Source organism: Pangasianodon hypophthalmus, chromosome 10, assembly GCF_027358585.1.
Source record: "Pangasianodon hypophthalmus isolate fPanHyp1 chromosome 10, fPanHyp1.pri, whole genome shotgun sequence".
In the NCBI taxonomy this organism is placed as follows: domain Eukaryota; kingdom Metazoa; phylum Chordata; class Actinopteri; order Siluriformes; family Pangasiidae; genus Pangasianodon; species Pangasianodon hypophthalmus.
This window is the reverse complement of record NC_069719.1, coordinates 18,763,799-18,786,108: the sequence shown is the minus strand read 5'-3', so window position 1 is coordinate 18,786,108 and position 22,310 is coordinate 18,763,799. Positions and strand designations below refer to the sequence as shown.

General features: G+C 38.1%; 2 protein-coding genes across 2 annotated transcripts; one reads left to right on the top strand and one right to left on the bottom strand.

Annotated features, from left to right (window-relative positions):
* The first annotated feature begins 128 nt into the window (after positions 1-128).
* rpusd2 (RNA pseudouridine synthase domain containing 2) lies at positions 129-4,873 on the top strand. Its single transcript, XM_026933879.3, has 3 exons — positions 129-872; positions 977-1,273; positions 3,373-4,873. Exons 1-3 carry the CDS (start codon positions 171-173, stop codon positions 4,144-4,146), a joined length of 1,773 nt encoding a protein of 590 aa, XP_026789680.3. The 5' UTR covers positions 129-170; the 3' UTR covers positions 4,147-4,873.
* Positions 4,431-21,228, bottom strand: disp2 (dispatched homolog 2 (Drosophila)). The gene is made up of 8 exons (XM_026933878.3): positions 20,924-21,228; positions 12,114-12,509; positions 11,993-12,022; positions 11,696-11,819; positions 11,324-11,451; positions 10,778-10,875; positions 10,541-10,638; positions 4,431-10,390 (listed from the first exon to the last, which is right to left on the bottom strand). The coding sequence occupies exons 1-8, from the start codon at positions 21,001-21,003 to the stop codon at positions 6,896-6,898; spliced, it is 4,449 nt and encodes a 1,482-aa protein (XP_026789679.2). The 5' UTR covers positions 21,004-21,228; the 3' UTR covers positions 4,431-6,895.
* Between the last annotated feature and the right edge of the window lie 1,082 nt (positions 21,229-22,310).

The window sequence follows — 22,310 nt, the reverse complement described above, 5'->3', positions numbered from 1 at the left end:
CTGTGCACAATTATACCTAAATCATACCTACATTTATGTAATTAATGTAATAAATAAGCTTACGTTGTTAGTTTTTGTCTGAATAGATAAATTGCCGAAACTAAGTTATCGTGTAGCGCTGCTAGTTTACTTGTGATGTCATCAGTCTGCGACAGAACACGCGCACGGGCATGTCAGCACGGCATGTTGGAGCAGATGGTGTATCTGTGTTAAAATGTCTACATAGACTGGTCAGTTGTTTACAATTACACAGTAGTTGTTTTAGAAAGAGACGTGTACCTGGTGACATTTCTTCACTGTGGGATGGAATTGATGTTAGCGGTACTATAACGCGATGTAAACAGCTCCGGCGAGATTTCCACACCGCAGTCAGTGTTTTCAGAGCAGAGTACTACAGAAATAAGTTCAGCATCATGGAGAGCAAAGAGTTAAACACTGCAGAAATGGGAAAGGAGCAAGAATTGAGTGTGAGTGAGAGCAAAGAAGTGAAGGAAAGCTGCAAGAAAAGGAAAAGCGAAGACCCTGAAGAACATGAGAGAAACAGACGGGGTAAGAAGAGAAAGGGAAGCAAACAGATGAAAGCTGGGGATAGATATGTTCCTCCACCACAAAAGCGCAATCCTGGAGTGAGTTTTAACCAAGAACACTTTGCAGAAACCTCCTACTATTTTGAAGCAGGACTTAGAAAAGTGCACCCTTATTATTTCGATTTTAAGACTTACTGTAAGGGACGCTGGATTGGTAAAACCCTGTTAGAAGTTTTCAGCAGTGAATTTCGAGCAGAACCTCTAGACTACTATAAGAAAGCAGTCAAAGAGGGACGCATTCGACTGAATGAGATACCTGTGGACGACCTGAATATAACCCTGAAGGTAGGGAATATGATGTAATGTATCATCACTAAAAGAAGACTTATTAAGGTTTAAAGCTTTGTTTTTTTTTTTGTTTTTTTTTTTGTTTTTTTTTTACTCCCCAGAACAATGACTTCATGAGGAACACCGTGCATCGCCATGAGCCCCCTGTCATTGGGCAGCCACTGCAGGTCTTAGTGGATGATGGTGAAGTGGTGGTGGTAGACAAACCCGCCTCTCTGCCCGTACATCCGTGTGGCCGCTATCGCCACAACACCGTCATCTTCATTTTGGGGAAAGAGAGAGGTCTGTGCGGTCTTCACACCGTGCACCGTCTCGATCGCCTCACCTCAGGCATCCTGCTGTTTGCTCGCACTCTGGAGACGTCCAAGAAACTGGACCAGATGGTTCGGGATCGACAGGTGAAGCCATCACCACCTCCCTGACATGACCTTTCAACTTAATAGTAATTTTTCCCTCCAAACTAATTACTGTATATACGGTGGATATAAAAATTCTACACACCCCTGCTAAATGGCAGGTTTTTGTGGTGTAAAGAATGAAACCAAGATGAATCATGTCAGGACCATGATTGTGAAATTGCAACCTATAAATTAAAGTGAAAAACAGTAAAAATCATTTTAGGGAAAAAAATAAAAAAGCTGCAGTTATGTAGTTGTGTTTTCAAAAAGTTTTTGCGTTTTCAAAATGTTTCACATATACACGACAACGTTTCAAAACGATTCGCGTATACACATCCGCGATAACAGCCAAAAACGCTGTATTACGTATGCCAGGCCAGTAGTTGGCGCTGTCACCTTGTTAGTAAACAGTACCTGTAGGGAAGTGACAATTAGCTCTTTGTGGGCAGGAGTTCCGTCGTTCTGATCCAAAAACACCTCTTTAAGACATGTCGTCGGCGCCGATGTGTATTTAGAATTTGTCGTGTGTATATGATGCATCTCTGCTGTTGGTTGTAATATTGGTGAAGTAAATCCACACTTTGCTGAAGAAGCGTTAGCAAACTCTTGAGCAGGAACAACACTACCATGTACTCCGCCATTGTTGTGTATGTTTGTTCGCGCTTGCCTTTACAATAGACACGTACTGCTCATGTCTACATACCTAACACGTACTACGCACGCGCATGACATCACCGTTTTCAAAGATTCCCGTATTGGGTGTTTACATGGAGACGATAACTGTGGCATTTTCAAAAACTTGCACTTTGAAACCCGTTTTCAAAATTATTCGTTTTCAGTCCCCAAAACGCCGTTGTCGTGAAAAAAAAACAAACAGGCAAAACGCATAAAAAGTTTCCCGTTTTTGGCTGAAAACGTTGTCGTGTAAACGGCCCCTAAGTGTGCATTCCCCTAAACTAATACTAAGTTGAAGCACCTTTATCTTTTTGGGTAAGAGTCAATCAGTTTGGCGTATCTTCACTTTGATATTTTGCCATTCTTCGTTGCAACAGCATTCTAACTCTGTCACATTGGCTGGGCATCTCCTGTGCACAGCCCTCTTCAGGTCACCCCACAGATTTTAAACTGGATTTAGATCTGGGCTCTGGCTGGGCATCCCTTGATCTTACTTTGGTGAAGCCATTCCTTTGTTGATTTGGAGGTGTGCTTCGGGTCATTGTCTTGCTGAAAGGTGAAATTCCTCATCATCTTAAGTGTTTTAGCAGAAGCCTTAAGGTTTTGCTCTAAAATTGACTGGTATTTGGAGCTATTCATTATTCCCTCTATCCTGATTAAAGCCCCAGTTCTAGCTGAAGATTAGCAAGCCCAAAGCATAATGCTGCCACCTCTATGCTTCACTGTGGGTATGGTGTTCTTCTGGTGATGTGCCAAATATATCTTTTGGTATTTAAGTTCAACTTTGGTCATAACACATTATTCCACATGGGTTTGGGAGATTGATTGATTGATTTACGTATTTAGCAAACTTTAGCAAACTTTGCCGTCCTAATGTGGGCGTAGCCCAGACATATGAAGAATTTGGGAGATTGTTGTCACATGTAGGTAGAAGCTAATGCTTTCCAGAAACTGCTGCAATTCTTTTAATGTTGCTTTTAAGTTTTCTGTGGTACTCGTGCGTCACTGCTCAATGCATTTACAGCATTCATTCATTAATCTTCAGTAACTACATTATACTGGTCAGGGTCACAGTGGTTTAAATTACTGATTTGTTACATTTTGAGAAACTAAGTTTGTTGGAAAATATCAGCACAAATAACGCACATCAGATTCCAGTGGAGGTGTGTGGGGGGAAAAGGTGTGCACGTCATGTTTTTGTGCTGTAGGATATACAGCATGTAGTACGTACAGGTTGGTGGACCACAAAACAGAAGTTTTATTACTGCCCCAGGTGTGCTACAAGTAGAGCTGATAAACATATTTGCACCGTAGGAGCTTAATTTCTTAATGAATTCAGTTGTATAGACTATATAATGTAAATACTGTAGATTGTCTGTGAATAGGTTTCTGTGTTACTATATTTTATCCTTTGCTTTGTACAGTTGGAGAAGGAGTATGTTTGTCGTGTGGAGGGGGAGTTTCCTGACAACGAGGTTGTGTGTGAAGAACCAATTCTGGTAGTCTCATTCAAGGTGGGTGTCTGCAGGGTGGATCCCAAAGGCAAAGACTGTCGCACAGTTTTCCAGAAACTCGGTTATAATGGGCGCTCTAGCGTGGTGCGCTGCCTCCCACTCACTGGGCGCACGCACCAGATCCGCGTGCATCTCCAGTATTTAGGCTTCCCCATCCTCAATGACCCCATTTATGGCTCTTCTGCTTGGGGCCCGAACAGAGGCAAAGGAGGCCTGGTGGGTAAAAATGATCAGGAGCTGCTGGAAGCTCTTATTGAGGAGCACCGTTCCAAGGAGAGTTTGCACCTCTTGGATATCTCTGATGAAGTGTTATCTGGAAAGGGCGAGCCTAATGTGGGCACCAGTGGCGGTGCTCTGGTTGACAATGCACTGACAGTCATGACTGAATCTGTAAACACTGCATGTGAAGAATCAACTGCAAGTACTACTTCAAATGACAAGGAAGCAGAAACGAATACTATACAGGCAAAAGAGAGCAGTTATCACTCTGAGGAAATATCCAGAACTGCAAACACGATCAAGACAGTCAGAGATCATTTATGTTCGGAGTGTAAAATTGTCCGACCTGACCCTACAGAGAAGGAGCTAGTCATGTATCTGCATGCATTACGCTACAAGGGGCCTGACTTTGAGTATTCCACACAATTGCCTGATTGGGCTAAAGAAGACTGGGTGCAGGATTGAAATCTTTTTTTTTTTTTTTAATGTTATTTCCTGTTCTTTATGAATATTTAATCTGTAAAAAAAGAGTGAATAGAATATGGTTGACCTTTGGATTTGCATCTGAAATTAGAACTTTGATCTATCCTTTACGTGAAGATTTCAGTAAAAACAGCTTTAAGTGAAAATGTAAAATTTCTGAAACCATTCAAAAAGCTGAGTAAAAAAAATCTTTGGAAATAGAGACACCACTATATGAAGTTATTCAGACACTTGTATTCTCCATTTTCTGTGATCCAGGTCATGGCTCAGTAAAATATAAATCTTTATTGACTTTCTCAGTCACATTTACATAATAGTTCATTCTTAATACTTTAAATCTGACATCACATATTGACATAAAACAATTTTAGAACATCATGTTTCTCAAATGTGACATCACTTTGTTTATAACAAATAATTGTTATTTTTACATTTGGCACTTTGAACACTAGAAAGGTATGACAGCATTCCAGACATTTTGGTTGCTGGCATACTAACAAAACATTGACCTCAGTTTAATAAAATGTAGTAAATGGACTACAAACAATATTCAACAATGCAGCCATTAGTAATCCAGTTCAGTGTGTGAATGCATGATAAATTGGCCTGCACCATTAGTGGCACAAATATGGCAAAAGGTCCAATTCTTTAATTAAAAGAGTTTAGTTTTTTTTGTTGTTGTTTTTTAATTAAATGGCTTTTTATCTTTTTACATTCCATAGTCATTCAGTAGTTACTATTGATAAACAAATATGTTCATTTAATTTAAAAAATTAATTCAAAAATGACCACAACATAGCACACACTTCACAGCAAAAAAAAAAACAAAAAACTGTCTTGGTACGCTAAAGCTCATACAACATTCAAACAATTAATGGCATATAGAGACAAGACTTCAATGTGTGGAGCAGAAAAATATCTTTTACCACATGCGTATATCATATTAGTTGACTGGCTTGGTAGATATTTAGTTCTGATGGCAGAAGTAAAATGTTAAATGTTATTTCTTTTGTCACTGTTGAAAGAAAAGAAAAAGATCTTAACATCAGGTAAAATAATTAAAACCTTGAAAGCTTTGCTTTTCAAAAGACTGTGCAAATGTTCAAACTACTTTCATAGTACAATTGGAATATTGGTTTTCCTATCATGTGGAGTTACAAAGTTTCTAACTAAATTAAAACTAAAACATGTTAGTGTGCATATACAGCAAATTACCCTAAAACAACCTATCCTGATAAAAACCAGGTATATAACAATAATCCACTTAGATAGTCCGAGAAACCAAATGAGACTTTTTTTCCCCCTTCTTTTATGCAGATATTACTTTATGAAAAGTGAATACAGCACAGGCGATCAGGCCCATCAGCTATGGAATGTTTGAGTAGTGTATTTGGGTATGAGACATGTAATAAACATATTTCTTGGCCAATAAACAAGTAAGATTTTATTCCAAGTCATTTTTGAACCATTTGTATTGGTCCATTTATTATGAAACAAATATAAAGGGTTCACTGCCTTTTTTATTACCTGAAAGTCAGTTTTAAATTTTATTTCAATTTTAAATAAAAAAATGCATGGCTTTATTTATTTATAGATTGATATGTCGACTTTAACACTATGTTGATCTTTAACACTCAATTTTTAAAAAATTACACTGTAAATATGTATTATCTAAATTCTAAGCACAATGCATAAGTTAAAAGACTATAATACATCAAATACAATTCTGGTAGTTAAGTCTTCTGTATGATAAGTAAAACAATAAATTATTAAATTATGTTTGAGGACTTTAAATATTTGAATATAAACTTTTCACTTAGTTGGCTTTTAGCTCAGTGGCGGTCTGAACAAAATAAACATATAAATACACTGCCAGTCACAAGACGAAACAAAGGTATATATTGGCAAATAATTAAGAAAATATTAAACACATATTTTATCAAAGACATACATCTTTGTATTAAAGGACTCATTAATTGGCAAGCTCTCAGATCCTGCAGGGATTCAAAATGAGTGCCTTATTTTGTTTTGTATTATGTGTTTACCCAATTTTCTCCAGATTTAGTTGCAGCCAGTTCCCACACTTCCTCCACCACACGTGAAGCCAAATTATTGCTTCATTAAAGGTAGGTGCACTGACTTGTAGACAGTTCTAGTATCAAGACAATAAATGTTGTGTCCTACAAGTGATTAGCGTGATCAAAATCTACACATTTTCCACTTCGATTGTTTCAAATTAAATGAAGTCATGTACATGATTAGTCTAGATTAGTTTATGCCTATTCCTTATGTAGAGTATTTAAAAAGAGGAAATTGCTTTTATGTAAGGTTTAGGTAGACTGCTCTCAGGCACCAAAATCCTTTGAAAATATGTACAATATTTGTATTCTGAAAAAGCAACCCAAGGCCATGTGGGACAGGCTTCTTCACACATCTTTTTAGTGTTTGTGACATGCAGTTGCATCAGTCCCAAATTTTCTGAGTAAGATATATCGTAAAATCATTGCCGGTAACAGTATGAAATTAATTCAATTCAAAAAGACTGAATATAATATGGGACCTTTACAGATCTGTTGTGTTTAGTTAGCATTTACAGATATGATGATGAATCAGATACTGAAATTGTCAGATGCGCTGTACAAGTACACCACCACAAGTTCAGGATTTAACCTGGTGGTAAAAGTAAGAGCATACACTGAGGTCTATCTGTTAATCTGTTTTATTCATTAAATCAGCTGCTGTCCTCACCTCTTCCATCCCTCTTGATCCAAACATCAGGTAAATCTGGTTGACTGTTTGGCAATATTACGGGCAGCTCACTTTGGCTTGTCCGCCCCCTTCCAGACCCTGGGGAGCCAGGGTCATAAACTGTTTCTCTCAGAGACAGACGCAAAGTATCTCTCTTGCCATTGAGGTGACCTGGTCGCAGCTCTCCTTCAGTCACAGTGGGTGGCGCGATAGAGACTGCTGGCTCAATGTCGCTCAAACAAGTCTCATTAGAATCTTCAAGCCCCTCAATGGAACTCTGAGACTGGCAAGACAAAAGTCTTTTATGTGCATGACATCTATAGGCCCCATCCATAGAGAGTGACCTTTTATTAGTGTCATCTGTGGTCTCTGTGACTGTGATATCTTCCATGCTAGAGGACGACAAGGAGATGTTCCATAGTTTAATTCCAGGGCCACTATGGCATTTCTTGCACAAACGCTTTTCCTTTGCTAGATCACCTGGAGGAACTACTACAGGTCGCGTTTTGTTTCCTTTGTAAGGGGATGAAGTCTGGACGGCTTGGGGATTGTCACAACGTTTGAGGTGTCTGCTGCATATTTCCTCACTCACAGATTCAGTGCTAATCCTGTCGTAATATCGCTTTGGACTGAGACCACAGAACTCAATGTCATCTGAAAGAACAGAAGGTCTGTTGGACAGCTTGCTGGTGCAAGTGCTGTTTTCAAAGCTGTCACTTAGATGACAGGCAAGGGGTTGCAGCTCATACTGCTCTGGCTCCCTCCCTAGCCTTGACTGATGTTGCCTGTGGCGGTGCTGATTGGGGCACAAGAATGCTCCACCACCTTCTTTATTACAATTTCTTCTCCCTTGTGATCCCGTGCCAGTACCGCAGCTGAATGTACCGTTAGCTGATGGATTGTTGTTTCCTGCTTCAGCACCTGAACAAGAAGGTGGTATATTTTCTGTGGCTCTCTCTTTTGCACATGGTATGATTATTTTCCCGCAGTTCTTCTCCGGACCAAAGAAGCAACAGAGTGACTGAAAGAAAAAAGTGGCAAACCCGCATGCCACACACTTCACGAGAAGGAGAAATATCCCAAGCTTCCGGAAAAGCAGTGCAGTTGCCGGTAGCATTATAATCCCAACACAAAAGTATGCTCCTGCACCTGTGGCTACTGGACAACCCATTTTCTTCAGAGAATATGCGACCCTTCCCAGTCTGTCAGTGTGTGGGGCCAGGCAGTAAGAAATGCAGTAATTGGCTGCAAAGTCAACAGAGAGGCCTGCAGCAGTTGAAATGAACAGTGCTTCCACACTATTTAACTGCCATTCTAAAAGCACAAGCAGGCCAACAGTAACAAAAACACTTCCCCCGACAGCAAACGTCACAAAAATGCTTAATGGTATATTCCAAGTGGTGAGCAGAAGCGATACAAATGTAAGGGCGACAGAAAAGCCTGCTACTACTAATGTCTCTGAGCTCAGACATTGCTGGAGGTCATACAACAATAATTGGCTCACAAACCACCCTGTCTGCAGTCCAGGTGGAGCGCTAGAAATCTCGTTATTGAACCAAGACATGATCTGTTTATAGAAATTTGAAGTTCTGCTGAAGTTAAAGCTATAATTCTGTGATGTCTTAAATACCACAACAAGGGCAGCAATTCGATTTTGTGAATCAAAACGAAGGCCCCCATTCCTAGGTGAACCTGTCTCTGCCTGTCGTTCTTCCGTCATCATTTTGAGACACCGCTCGAAAACACTGGGAGGGTAGGGGAATGTAATATTGTTGCAGCAGAAACTGAAAGCATCCTCATTTTCAGAACAACGGCGAATAGATACCCAGTGAATCAAGTCTTCCACAAAACAGGTATTGTCTACCACTGCTTCTTGGTCTGCTGGTGATGTTGAATAAAAACTCTGGTTTCTAATTTTTCCACATAGCTTTCGCAACCACACTTGGGCTTCAGAGCTACTCATATTGAATTCTGGGTCCATGGTAAAGGAGCCATTGCTTCTTGGATTGAAACGATCATCATCATTGGCTGGGGTGACACCCCAGATGAGAGTCATGGTCATAGGCTTATCCTCTCCTTGTTTCATTCGCTCAAACATGAACTGATGGCGGTATTCAGCATCATATCTTTCAAATGGATGACTGGAGCGAAACAGCTGAGTTGCCCTACTGTCTGAGGATGGCAGTTTCATGCCAGGGTCTACACATGAAATGTAAATTCCTCCTGCAGCCAGGACTGCAAAACAGCAGATCCATATGTATCGAAACTTAACGACACCACAGGGTAGGACTTTTAAAAAAATTAGATTTGATGTATCTGAGAGTCCACGTTTTAGGCCCCGAAATTTCTGTCCCATTGTGAAAAGGCACCGCTTCCTTGAACTTGTGTCCCAAAATCCACCAGGATTTTTTGAGCAACATGGCTTCCATGATGGCTTAGAAGCAGACGTGGAAGCTCCTGCAGCATGTCGCTCTTGCAAAACAATGGCACAGGGAAGCCAAACAAGAGCGAAAAGTGTGTTGATTAAAGAGGCACTACCAAGATACACAGCAAAACACCGCACCACTGTAATGCTACATATGTAGCCTGAGTAGAATGTGATGCTGGATGTCAAGCCAGACACCAAGATCAAGTACCCCATTTCCTGTAAGACACGGTGGATTCTCTTATCTAGTGCAGCTGGAGGATTATGGCTCAGTTGGGACTTCCAAAAGTCATTAAAGGTGAAGGCTTGATTTGAGCAACTTCCCAATAGGACAAGAACTGCCATGAGATTCAGAAGTGGAAAAAACAATAGGCCAAATACAACTTTGTAGAAAAAATAAGATGTCAAAAGTGATAATGTGACTGCAACCAGTGACATAGCTGATAAAAGGAATGATCTAAGATATAAGGCCATTGTAAGTAGCAGCGCGAGAACTGTGATAATGGGGTAGACAGAGTCTCTTGAGAGGTAATATTTGAAAAGCTTTTGCTTAATCCCCAAGTCCATCCCTGTTATCGTAGTATTGTTGTATGTTAACTCATGACCTTCTAGATGTTTTAGATAAATCTCCATTAATGCATTTCCTTTTGCCATTGGTAGGAACAGGACACTATATTTTAGGGATGGAACCTGGTATTCAACGGTCTGAGGCCCCAGGAAATCCTTATCCACCAGGTAATGTAGAATCTGATAGATGATGCTGGAGTGCTTGCAGGAATGTGGGACAGATGCACAGTAGCCATATTTGCTTCTCTCTGCACACGATGCAACGAGGCTTCCATCATGGTAGTAAGGGGCACAGTATCTGAGCAAGCTTAAACTGTCCGACACTTGCTGAGCTGTAAGACTGAAGCAGGAGGAGACATTGTTGAGGAGAGCCAGGAAGTTCCCCAGGGACCAGCTTGGACAGCACTCTCCCTTACCCTTGTTGCCAGCAGCCTCTGATTTTGATTTGACCTGACAGAGTTCTTTGAAGTGTACATCTGAACGTATCTGAAATTTTAAAGATGACATTACATTTTCTCAGTTTCTTCAGTGACTTCAAGAGTTTAAAGAGTAAAATGGCACATTCACATAAAATTGTACCAAACATTTCCAAAATTATGCAACATGTTTAATGTCTTACAAATATATTTAGATTACCTGGGTTTGCTCCATCTCACACATGGAATAGATTGCCTTCAGACTCCAGAGACTGTCGGAGTTTCCTGAGCGGAATACCAGCTGGGCATAGCGATCTCCTGCAGGAGCACAGATGGAAGAGAGACCTCAGCATATTTTATTATATGCTACAGTCCATTTACTGATATATTTGCTTAGCTTCATATTTAATTGACAATGGCAAATGACCAGAACAAATATATTTTTCTTTTCTCTCACCTGGATCATTGCAAAAATAGGCGTTCTCAGTAGTGTCTGTATGTAGCATTCTCCTTGAACGATGTCTTAAGTGCTGCTGGGTTTTACTGGTGACCTCTCTGGAAACACCATGATCAATGAATTACACATAATACATTTTATGACTGTGTGTACTATGAATCTTCTGTTGGTGTATATATACACACTGAATGTCCACTTTATTAGAAACACCCATACATCTACTCATTCATGCAATTATCCAATCAGCCAATTGTGTGGCAGCAGTGCAATGCGTAAAATTATGCAGATACACATCAAGAGCTTCAGTTAATGTTCATATCAAACAGCAGAATGGGGGAGGTTATGGTAACTCAAATAACCACTCTTTACCACTGTGCTGAGCAGAAAAGCATCTCAGAATGCACAACATATCAAACCTTGTATGTGCATGATTTTATGCATTACTGTCACATGATTGGATAACTGCATGTATGAGCAGGTGTACAGGTGTTCCTAATAAAGTGGACTAGGAGTGTACATTAGGAGTACTTTTACTATTTGCAGTACCGTGCTATACTTTGGTCTTCAAACTGCTTAGATGTCAGAGATAGTGCCTTCCCAGGCCCAGTACTTTCCTGCAGCTTTGCCCAGGCTGCCAGTCTAATCCCAATGTCTGTTCCACGTGGCTCAAATCCCTATAATAGACCACCAGAGACCGATGAGGTGGAGTATTTCCTTTGAAAAATGTATTAAATGAATCTACAAGGCAAATTTGCAGGTCTCACTGTTGGGTCAATTATTGTGATTCTGAATACAGCAGAACACTACTGGAAAACACTACATGTCATTTTGCATGTTTTCAATACAGAGACCTGAAGTGCTGTAACTAGGGGCTCCATTGTGATGGAAATTTTACACAATGAATGGAAGGGTACTTACTGCTAAAGGATCTGAAAAATCTGGCAGAGGACCAATCAAAATCCCTGCTAGGGAGAAGGCAAGGAGTACTACTGCACATGAGATAAGAACTGTCATCGGGTATTCCACTATGACCTGGGAGTAGCTGTCAAAAACAATTACTGTTAACAGATGACTATTAAAAGTCAGAGCTTTTTTTTTTTAACCACAGGCTTCTTAAAAACCTGACCTGGTTCTATGATTTCTTTTTGCTTTTAAACAGTTATTGTTAATGTTGCTCATAATATATTGTTCTATTAACACACTATGTCAACCTACTTCTTTGGAATCCGATGGAGTCTCTCGGTCCTATAAAAGAAACAACCTTTACCTTTATTATTTACACTACAGAATGCTTGCATTTATATCAATCAGAAAAACATTTAGAAAAGGTTTGAACCTGACTGTCACCACATGATGCTGAACAGGCTTGTAGTTACTGCCATCACGTGATCCTTGCAGCCAATGACACTGCATTGTGTTGTGACATGTAGGCTGGTGGAAGGGACTGCTCTTGTTAACTGTCTTGACAGCATTGCTTGCGCAGTCTGAATGAGAAGACACATTTGTTTGATTCAGACAGACGTCTGTGATTGGCTGCTGGTGGTTACAGCACGGGCATCTCTTGAGTCGAGGTGACTGGTACGCATGACTCTGCAACACTTGGTCATACAGTTGAGATGAAGAAGGTGGTGTGGACAGATGGTTGATGTGGTCCCCCTCTATGGGGACTTCATTCATGGGAGACTCTGCATCCTCACTGTCTGGAGGACATAATGACACCTTCGGGATCTCACTGCAAGTGAACAGGAAACATGGCAACATCTCTTCAGCAACAGTCTTTAATATAAATTATTTCATGTGACTTAGTTTTCCAGTACACCAGACGCCTAGATATTCTCCTTTACACTTCTCCCACCACACATTAACTAATAATTAAGCCCATAATAAGCTGAAAGTAGTTGGCTTTGACTGATCAGTACATTGACTGATTAAAACTGTCCAGGGCAAGTCCCTGTAAAATCCAATCATCATTCACCTTCAGTAATTGCTTTACACTGGTCAGGGTGGTGGTGGATCTCAGGGCACGAGATGGGAATACGCCCTTGATGGGACATCACACCTTCACAAACTCATTCACATCTACACTGCAAAGAATGATGTTAACAAGTGAAGTTATCTTGAATATAGTCAAATTCATCTAGTATTCACTGTTATAAGATTACAATAAACTAAATGTAAGATTCTTTTTGTATATTTCTAGACATTTTTTTTTTACTAATTTCAAGTTTTTAATTTTTTTTATTCTTTTGACAGATAATTTTTTCCTTATTTTTAGAAATAAATGCTTAAAATTAGCTAAATTTTCTACCATTAGAAAAGGACTATTTCAAGGTTGAAATTAGTACAAATGTCTAGAAATAGGTTTAATAATTCTATATTTGGTTTGCTGTGATCTTATAATAGTGAATAATAAAATGTGACTATATTCAAGATATTTTCACTTGCTAAAAGTTTTTGCAGTGTAGGATCAATTTAGTAGTGTTGGGTTCAAGACCACCTTAGCCGAGACCGAGTAAAGACCAAGACCATAGCCAGTGGAGACCAGATACTCAGATGTGTTAATTTGCTGGTTGTAGTATCTTTCTAACCTAACATGAAATTTCTCTTCAATGAACTAAAATAATCTATCTACTATGGTATTATCATTAAAATACACAGGACAGACATAGGACATAGTCTCCTACAACTTTCTGTGACCAAATATAGTTATGCATTACATGTACTTGTGCTATATTATTTTGAAGATGAAGTATTTTGAAACATAGTAACTTGAAATTTATAGGTGCTACATAACTCCACATTGAGAGATAGACATTTACATGCTGTACTGTAATGGGAACATTACAGTGGAAATGACGTTATGGTCTCGGGTGGTGTTAAAAAAAATTTCAAGTCTTCATAGGCTGAGACTGAGACAGGAACAAGTAAAATTTCACCTGAATTTATGAGAAGACCAGGACCAGTCATGTGTGGTCTCAAGACTGGTTTCAAGAACCACAACACTACAATTTAGCGTAGCCAGTCTGCATATCCGTGTGTTTTCAAACAATACGAGGAAACTGGATAACCTGGAGGAAACCTACGCAGACACGGGCCACAACCCTGCATCTGTGAGCCACTAATACTACACTCTGTGCCACCCATAAACTCATCACCTTACTTAAATACTGTATACAGATTTTCTTTTGGTTAGGAAATGTTGCCATAATGGTTTAAGTATCCTTTGTTTTTAATTAGCTTTGTACAGTATCTATTTTATTTTCACTGTCGTGGTTAATTGTTAAATCAAATATACTGCTAGCTGTTCTCATACTTGCCAGAGAACATTCTAGACACACTTTTAGCTTATTTACTAGTATATTCAGCACAGTGTAGTCTGCTGATGATAGTTTAATGCAATGCTTTTATTTATTTGTTTGTAGGTTTGATTTTGGAGACAAAAATGCATGCAGTTATAGTGATAACGCCTGAAAAGGCAGCAAAACTCAAGTGCCAGGGCAGACCTTAGCTTTTTTTTTTTTTTTTTTTTTTTTTTTTTTGAAATTCTGTTAATTAGCACTAACTATTAATAATTAACAGTTTTCTCTTTAACAATATTCTTCACATTAGGGTTAGTGTTGTTCTCATGATATAGAATGATAAAGAGTGAGTTTTACGTATTTACTACCTAATCTATGATTGTGATTTGTCTTCTAGTTGACCATTTTGGCACTTATCATCACAATAATGTCATGCAGCTGTTAAAGGCAAACTCAGTGGTCTTTGTATAGACTAATGTAACTGCTCCCTTTCTTTTAAAAACTTTAAATCACTGTGGTTCAGCTTACTTGAAAAAAAATTCAGGCAGAGAGTCACTGGAATTTTCTTAATAATGTCACTATTTCTATAAGTAAAGATTTTTAGTAGTGTCTATGTAAATAAAGTTGAAACATAAAACTAAAATTGCTTTAAATTTTTGTGGCTATTGGTTAAAGAACATGTTTTAAATAAAGACAGCTTATTACAGTTTACAGTATGGCTTGTCAGGACTGAAGATTAAAACCACCGCATTGGACCACTACTGTAAAGCTTCATTCTAAACACTTCTGGGTAATATTAGGCAAACAATATTATGTATACAATCAAATTACTGGTAGATTAAAATAGATAAGCAATAAACCTAACAGACTATACAGTATCAGTGTACTGCTTCAAGGTTCAATTACACTAAAAAACAACTAAGTAATACTTAATCTACTGTCTTTGCTTGCAGAATTGCTTCTCTTGCTATAACTCTTAATGGCAATATTCAGGAAAAAATGCAGATGTTCCTTAATTAGTACACTGGTTTTTAGATGTATTGTTTGTGAAATTGAAAACAATATGGCTGTATTTTCATGTAGATTTTAAAAGCAACATTCAGTTTAAAGCCCCAAATTAATTAAATCTTGGCTAACATTTTTGTCTAAAAAATGTTTCTTGGCCTTCTGAATTTGCACAAAATCTAAAAAGATGTCATGTGAATGGGATATTGCGAGCAAACTAGCATAGATGGTGGATTTCACCATAATTAACTCAAACTCCTATATTTTCTAACTTCCATGAGATTAATTCTGCCTCCCATGCCCATGCTCATTTCATTCAGTGCACTCTGCCCAAAAATACTTAGAGTTTCTGGGTATCCAATATGATGCCCATTCACACTGTGTCACATGACATGCTGCATTAACAGAATGGAGGTGCTGAAGAAAGGTGCAGATTGTGGATCCAGTTGTTATCAGGACGAGAAGTAGCAAGTCACCATTTTTTGCTGAACATTTAATTTAATAACTGGTACTCACTGCAAAGTTCTGGATTTCTTTTAAACAAATAAGCGCTCAGTGTCGTAATAATGGCACAATTACAATAAAAGAATATGTAATTCCCATATTTTTAAGCCTACTAACCAAGAAACAAATGAATCTAATTTCAGTTTATTTTTCTGACAGTTTTTTTCATCACTGAGCCTTGCCTCAGTGCACTTTGCTGAACTAGTAACACTTCAGAATGACAGCATCTGGCTCTATCTGCTGTATTTCCTGAGTCTGCTCGTTTGTCTTAATCAGACTCTACAAATTCTCTGAATTCTCCTCAAATCCATCTGGCTGCACATCTTTTCTTTTCCCCCTCAGTGGAGCACCTTATTGTTCTGTCTTTATTGTTGCCAATGCCAACTGTCTGTGTGTGTGTGTGTGTGTGTGTGTGTGTGTGTGTGTGTGTGTGTGTTACTTTGGGGTGCTTTGGCCATGGAAGAATGCACTGGAATAAGGTGATCTGACAGCTCTGCAGCAATTTTGTTGTTAGGCACTTTACACAGCTAAAACTGAGCAATGACTGCAGTGGTTTGTCAGAATCTGAACAAAGTTCTTACTCTGCTATCACCTGACAGGAGAAAATATAGCATTATTACACCGAGAGCCTTAATAAATAGAACAAACCATAACACGCAGCGCTCAGCTAAGCAGAGTAAGAAACTGATTTTGGTGTGTAATACTATGTTATACCACAGCGCTCTTGAATTCTCAAATCTGATTGGTCAGAAGGTGCTGATTAATTTTCTGTAACAGCATTGCTCTGACAATAGTGCTGGCTTAAATCAAATCACGGGTTTATATTAATGCGCGCATTTTAATAGGTTATCATTTCTATAGTAACAAGTAATCCACAGCATCTTGAATGGCAGAGAATCTACACAATCTAAGGCTAATATTAAATATTAAACAAGACACTTTTGCATCCATTTGTTATTAGCCTTAGATTGTGTAGATTCTCTGCCATTCAAGATGCTGTGGATTACTTGTTACTATAGAAACAAAGAAAAACATATCATCATCCCTGATATGGTGAACTTTTCCCTAAGGAGACGTATTTAAAATGTCTTCAGGACAGAGAACCTTGCGCTTTCCGGTTCTTGGTAACATGACAAGCTGTGCTTATTTTTAGTCTATTAACTTCAAGAGAAAAAAAGAGAGGCTGGTATGGAACGACTGTTAGAAACTAACTTATCTCATTCCACAACATTAACTGTAATTATAAAAGGTTAAAAGGCACAGTGTGTTTTTCATTAATAAATCAAACATTTTAAATGTTGGCAAATCACTGTGGCTAAGAGGAGGTAAAACACTTCGGGACATGCAGTTATAGGAAATAATCCATGATGGGGTTCTGTCATGCAGCACTACACGAAGCCGTGAATTATTCTCCTATTGTCTTGTTTCATTCCTTACAAATGTAAGGACAATTAGCTTGTAAAATCTCAGAGAATCCCCATTACATATGACACTAAAGCACTATTATAATTTTGTACTATACAAAATCACTGAGCTTGTGACCCTCTCCAGTAATGCATGTAATAAAAAAAAAAACCACTGACATGGCTGTGCACATATTTCGTCTGGAAATCCAGCCTGGATTTATTTATCTCTGTTATGAGACACTATTGCCCTGTGATGAACCCTATGGCTTAAAATACAAGCAGAACCCATGGATGAAATTTCAGTGGACTATACTGTATTACCTGGCAAACACTAACCGCTCATACAGTGAGCTTACTGAGTCACATTTGCTTTAGTTCACCACCTCTACTGTACCAGGCATAACCTAACCCAAAATAGATGTTCTAATACTCTTATTTAGAGCAGGAGTTCTCAAACTTTTTTTTGCAGGGAAAAAAAAGGTGTGCATGTGTGTTTTATATATATATATACAGTATATATATATATATATATATATATACAGTATATATATATATATATATATATATATATATATATATATATACAGTATATATATATATATATATATATATATATATATATATATATATATATATATATATATATATATACAGTACTGTGCAAAAGGACTCGAGCAGTATATACAGTATATATATATATATATATATATATATATATATATATATGTATATATATATATATATATATATATATATACAGTACTGTGCAAAAGGACTCGAGCAAAGATGCCTTATAAAAAATATTTTAAAAAATACTGTGAAGAGCAGTAAACAGTAATAAATGAAACAAAATCAATATTTGGTGTGACGATCCTTTGTTTTAAAAAAAAATAGTAGTCTCAGGTACAATGTGTGCAGTTTTATAAGGAAATGAGCTGTAAGTGTTACTGAGCATCTTGCAGAACCAGCCACAGTTCTTCTGGAGACTTTGTCGCACTTGGTTCTTATTTTTGCAGCGAAACCCAGCAGCCTTCATTATGTTTTTTGTCTGAAAAGTGTCTCTTATGTAATATGCTGCTTTCGTTTGCTTGCGTTTTTGTACTGAATCAAGTACATCAGTGAAAGTCATAAAAGAAAAATCCGTAACAAAGTTTGTCCCAAAAAGAAAATAGGGTGCCTAAGATGTACTGCATACACACACACACACACACACACACACACACAGACCCCCATACAGAAAAACAGACAATTTGTATGTATAAAAACCAATATCTATTTAACATATTTAAATATGTACAATAATATTTTGACTATTTATAGGAGCCAGGAGACATTTTTATTCCTGAACTTTCCACTCACAGAACACATTACATTCAAGTATACTGTATATGCCAATGTAATTTATATGCCTGCTTGTTTTTTGAGTTATTGAGGGTTGGATTAAATGCAATCAATTCCAGTGACCACTCAACAGGCTAATTACTAGAAGAACCCATTTTAAAAAATGATAATTTTGCTAATGGATTGTTATGATTTCCATCACTGTAACAAAATAAAAATATTATGGAACAACATGGCTATGCTTCATGGACTACAATTTGAGGACCACTGGGTTATAGAGTACCTGAGAAGATCAAAGCCATTAGAATATTTAGTTATGATAAAGCAGGTCATGGATTTGACCTTCACAAAGGTCAAAAGTAGGAGCAGTTCTGGTGTATTAGTTTGCTTCAAATGCACCTGTATAACATTTTTCTCCATTTCTACTAATCAGGTATTAAGTATTGCCACAACTAGGCTGCACATAGAAAAAGAAACATCCTACTGCTGCACCCGCCACACATGCGCCTAACTCAGCATGAGCATGATTTCTGCTTTTGGCGGAGATGACAATAGCGCGGAGGCTTGATGTTGCGTGGCAGTTGTTGAAGCAGTGGCTCTGTGGAATATAAGCTACTGCAGTGCTGCTACAGACAAAGAGTAAGAGAATCTCGAACACCCCACAGTCTAGAAATCTGGTCTTCAAAAATTGCACAATTCCTGTAGTGAACCCGTCAAATACACATTGCTTTATTGATATGCTTTAAGAAGACAGAATGTAACCTTAAATCTTAAATCTCCAGGACTCCTGCATGCTTCTTGTAAATACACACATATACCTTTCTTATTATGTTCACTGTAGCTACTGAGTTAGTGAGTGATATGTTTTAAGATGAATAATCGAATAAGCTGAAAATGTCACCTACTACCACAATATGATCCTTTACTCTTAAAAGCTATATTTTACACGCACCATTCAAGAAAGACATGCTCAGGTGATGCTTAAGGAGGAATACATAATACATAGGCTAATCTTTCTGCTTGTTCAATGAAATTATCTTTCAAGAGCTCAAGCCATTTTCTTACGTGCACAGGACGTGAGCAGCCATTTTAAGAAACATAAACAAGACCAAATAATAATGTAGTACGAAGCCCTTAGAAGAACAAATCAGAGGTTCAGATAGAAGCGCCCAGGTGGGTGCCTCACGCTTGCAAACGGAGACAAGGCTTCTGCTACGAGAGTCATGCTCAGACATGAATCATTGCAGTGACTGCTGGAGTCTGTCCACCAGAGCTAAAGAGTCGTCCTCTCACCATCTGCTTAGCACCTCTCCTCTCCCTAATCACTTCATGTCATTTATCACTATCAGAGCAAAGGGAACAGTAATGCTGCAGTTTACTCAGCTGAAGCTAAACTGTTCACTCTAGAAAAAAGAAAAAAAAAAGCTATATTAATGCATTAAGCAAAACACTAATCTGAATGGTCAAGTACACTTTTGATTTCAAATTGCATGTTATTCAGACAGGAAGAAAAATGGAAAGGGATACGGAAAAGAAAACAAGCTGAATATATAATTTGCTGTGACTATGAAGTGGAACAATTTAATTCATACAATGTATTCACTTGAGGTTTCACTCCGTGGCAGAATATTTGATCTGCAAAGCTGAACACCCCCTTGTAATTCACTATCATATTCAAATTTAACTGCCATTGTATTGTCTAGATCATAATAAAATTGCAGATACAGTATGCATACTATTACAGCTTGTCAGACCCAAAAAATATCTCTTTGTGCAAGAACAGTCATGTAAATCTTATTTCATAAATAATTATATTGCAGTGAGTGTAATGAACAATTCGAAAGGGTACGCATATCTAGGTACTTTGTGGTAGTTATGAAAATCATACCTCAACGTGCAAATGTGATGATGAGGTAACACTTCTTAACAGGCGTTTTTGTGTAACTCTTCATCCATTCCATTTGGCACTAGTAGGATTTTCATGTGCTGAATTGTACTATACAGGGTTTTGCTCTTAACCAGTGTCATGAACCAAAGATGGGAACTCATTATGAAATTTCATTTTCATTGTATTTCACCCTGTATGCTGACTTTAAAATTATAAATATACTGTATTTATAGATGGTACATGTATAGTGTACTATAAATCCCCTGTCCTGAAATAAAGATTAAGTGTTATATATAAAGATTTTGTGTTATATATAAAGATTTTGTGTTATATATATAAAGATTAAGTGTTTATATAAAGATTAATTGTTTATATAAATCCAGCTGGATATAAATGAACATTTCAAGAGTAGTCACCTCTAGGATTTTTTGATAAACAAACTTAGTGGCATTTATATTCCCAGATCTGTACTTCAAACTAGGCGCCTGGATTGTATTATTTGTTGTTGTCAATATTAGTAATCAAGCATTAGATTAAACTACACCAATCAGTTTACCATGTAGCAGCAGCATGTTCAGTAGTAAACAAAGGGCAAATTGTATTATTTACCTCGCAGTGTCAAATAATTGCACAGTAAACAATGAAACAGAAACACATTTGTAATAGAGTTGAATCCCACATGAAGCAGGAAGCCCTAGCCTACCTCAGAGCAGGTCCTTCTGCCGTCGTCTGATTTATTTCACTTATCACACAGTGCTCATCACAGACAGAGACCGCATCCATATTAACAGTCCACTTTTAAACCTAATGTCTAGCAACCTTTGCCGCTTCTTATATCCTCCCTAAATATGAGATTTATTAAACACTGCGCGACCTAGCCGTTGCTAAATGATGTTCATGGTCTCCGTGTTGAGGATAAACTGTGTGTTTGCAGGCTGGTCCGCGGCTGAATTCCAAATTACGTCCTACACCATATAGAGTGCACTAAGTATTGTGTAGACGCCATTATTCCGCTACTCATGTAGTGCACTCATATAGGGAATGATCAGTGGTTGGAGATGGAGCCTGAGCTCGCGCAGGTCTCCTATTGGTGGAGCTGAGCGGTCGCTGTTCAGCACAGGATGGTGCTAACTGTAATAGTAGCGTAGGATTTTCCATATACTGCATCATCCGGGTATTTAACCACATTAGAAATATTGATTATTTTAAACTGAATTCTTAAACCAATCACAGTGCCTTGCAACTTGCTAAACTGAGTTCCTAAATTATTGGTTATTCCTAATTTATAATAAAATGTAAGATGATAAAATTTAACTGAGAGTGTTATGCCCTGTAAATTTCCCAGGTAAGTGAAATAGCTTTTATGCGGATAAGCTCATTGGTATATCCAGTGTCTTGCATAATTATTCGCCCCCCGCCCCACATACATACACACACACACACACACACACCCCACCTTTGTAGGTGTTTGTGTTTGAAGCATGCACTTTGAAGCCTTTCTCCAACTTGCTAGAAGTGGCTTTACAAGTATTATTACATCTCTCTCTCTCTCTCTCTCTCTCCTCTCTCTCTCTCTCTCTCGCCCTTATCAATATTATTGTACAGATCATGCAATGACTTTATTTAATATATTTCCTCATCCACCCCTGAAATTAATTCCTGGCTACAACACTTTTTTTTTTGTATAATGTCTCTATCAGCTTTGCACATCTTAATTCTGTTATTTCTGCTAATTCTTCTTGGCAAAATTACACAAGCTCTGTCAGACTGGATAGGAACTGTTGATGAACATTAATTTTTCTGCAATTTTCTGAAAATTGATTGAGTTCTGGGTTTTCACTGGGCCATTCTAACACATTCAGTTTCTTGGTTTTGAACCGCTCCAGTGTAGCTTGGACAGTATGTTTAGGGTCATTGTCTTGTTGGAAGGTGAACCTACATGCCAGTCATAAGTACCTTGAAGACTGGAACAGGTTTTCTTCTAGGATTGCTCTGTATTTGGTTCCATCCCTCTTGCCCCAAACCCATTTCCCACTCCCCACTGATGAAAATTATCTGCACAACATGATGCTACCACTACCATACTTCAC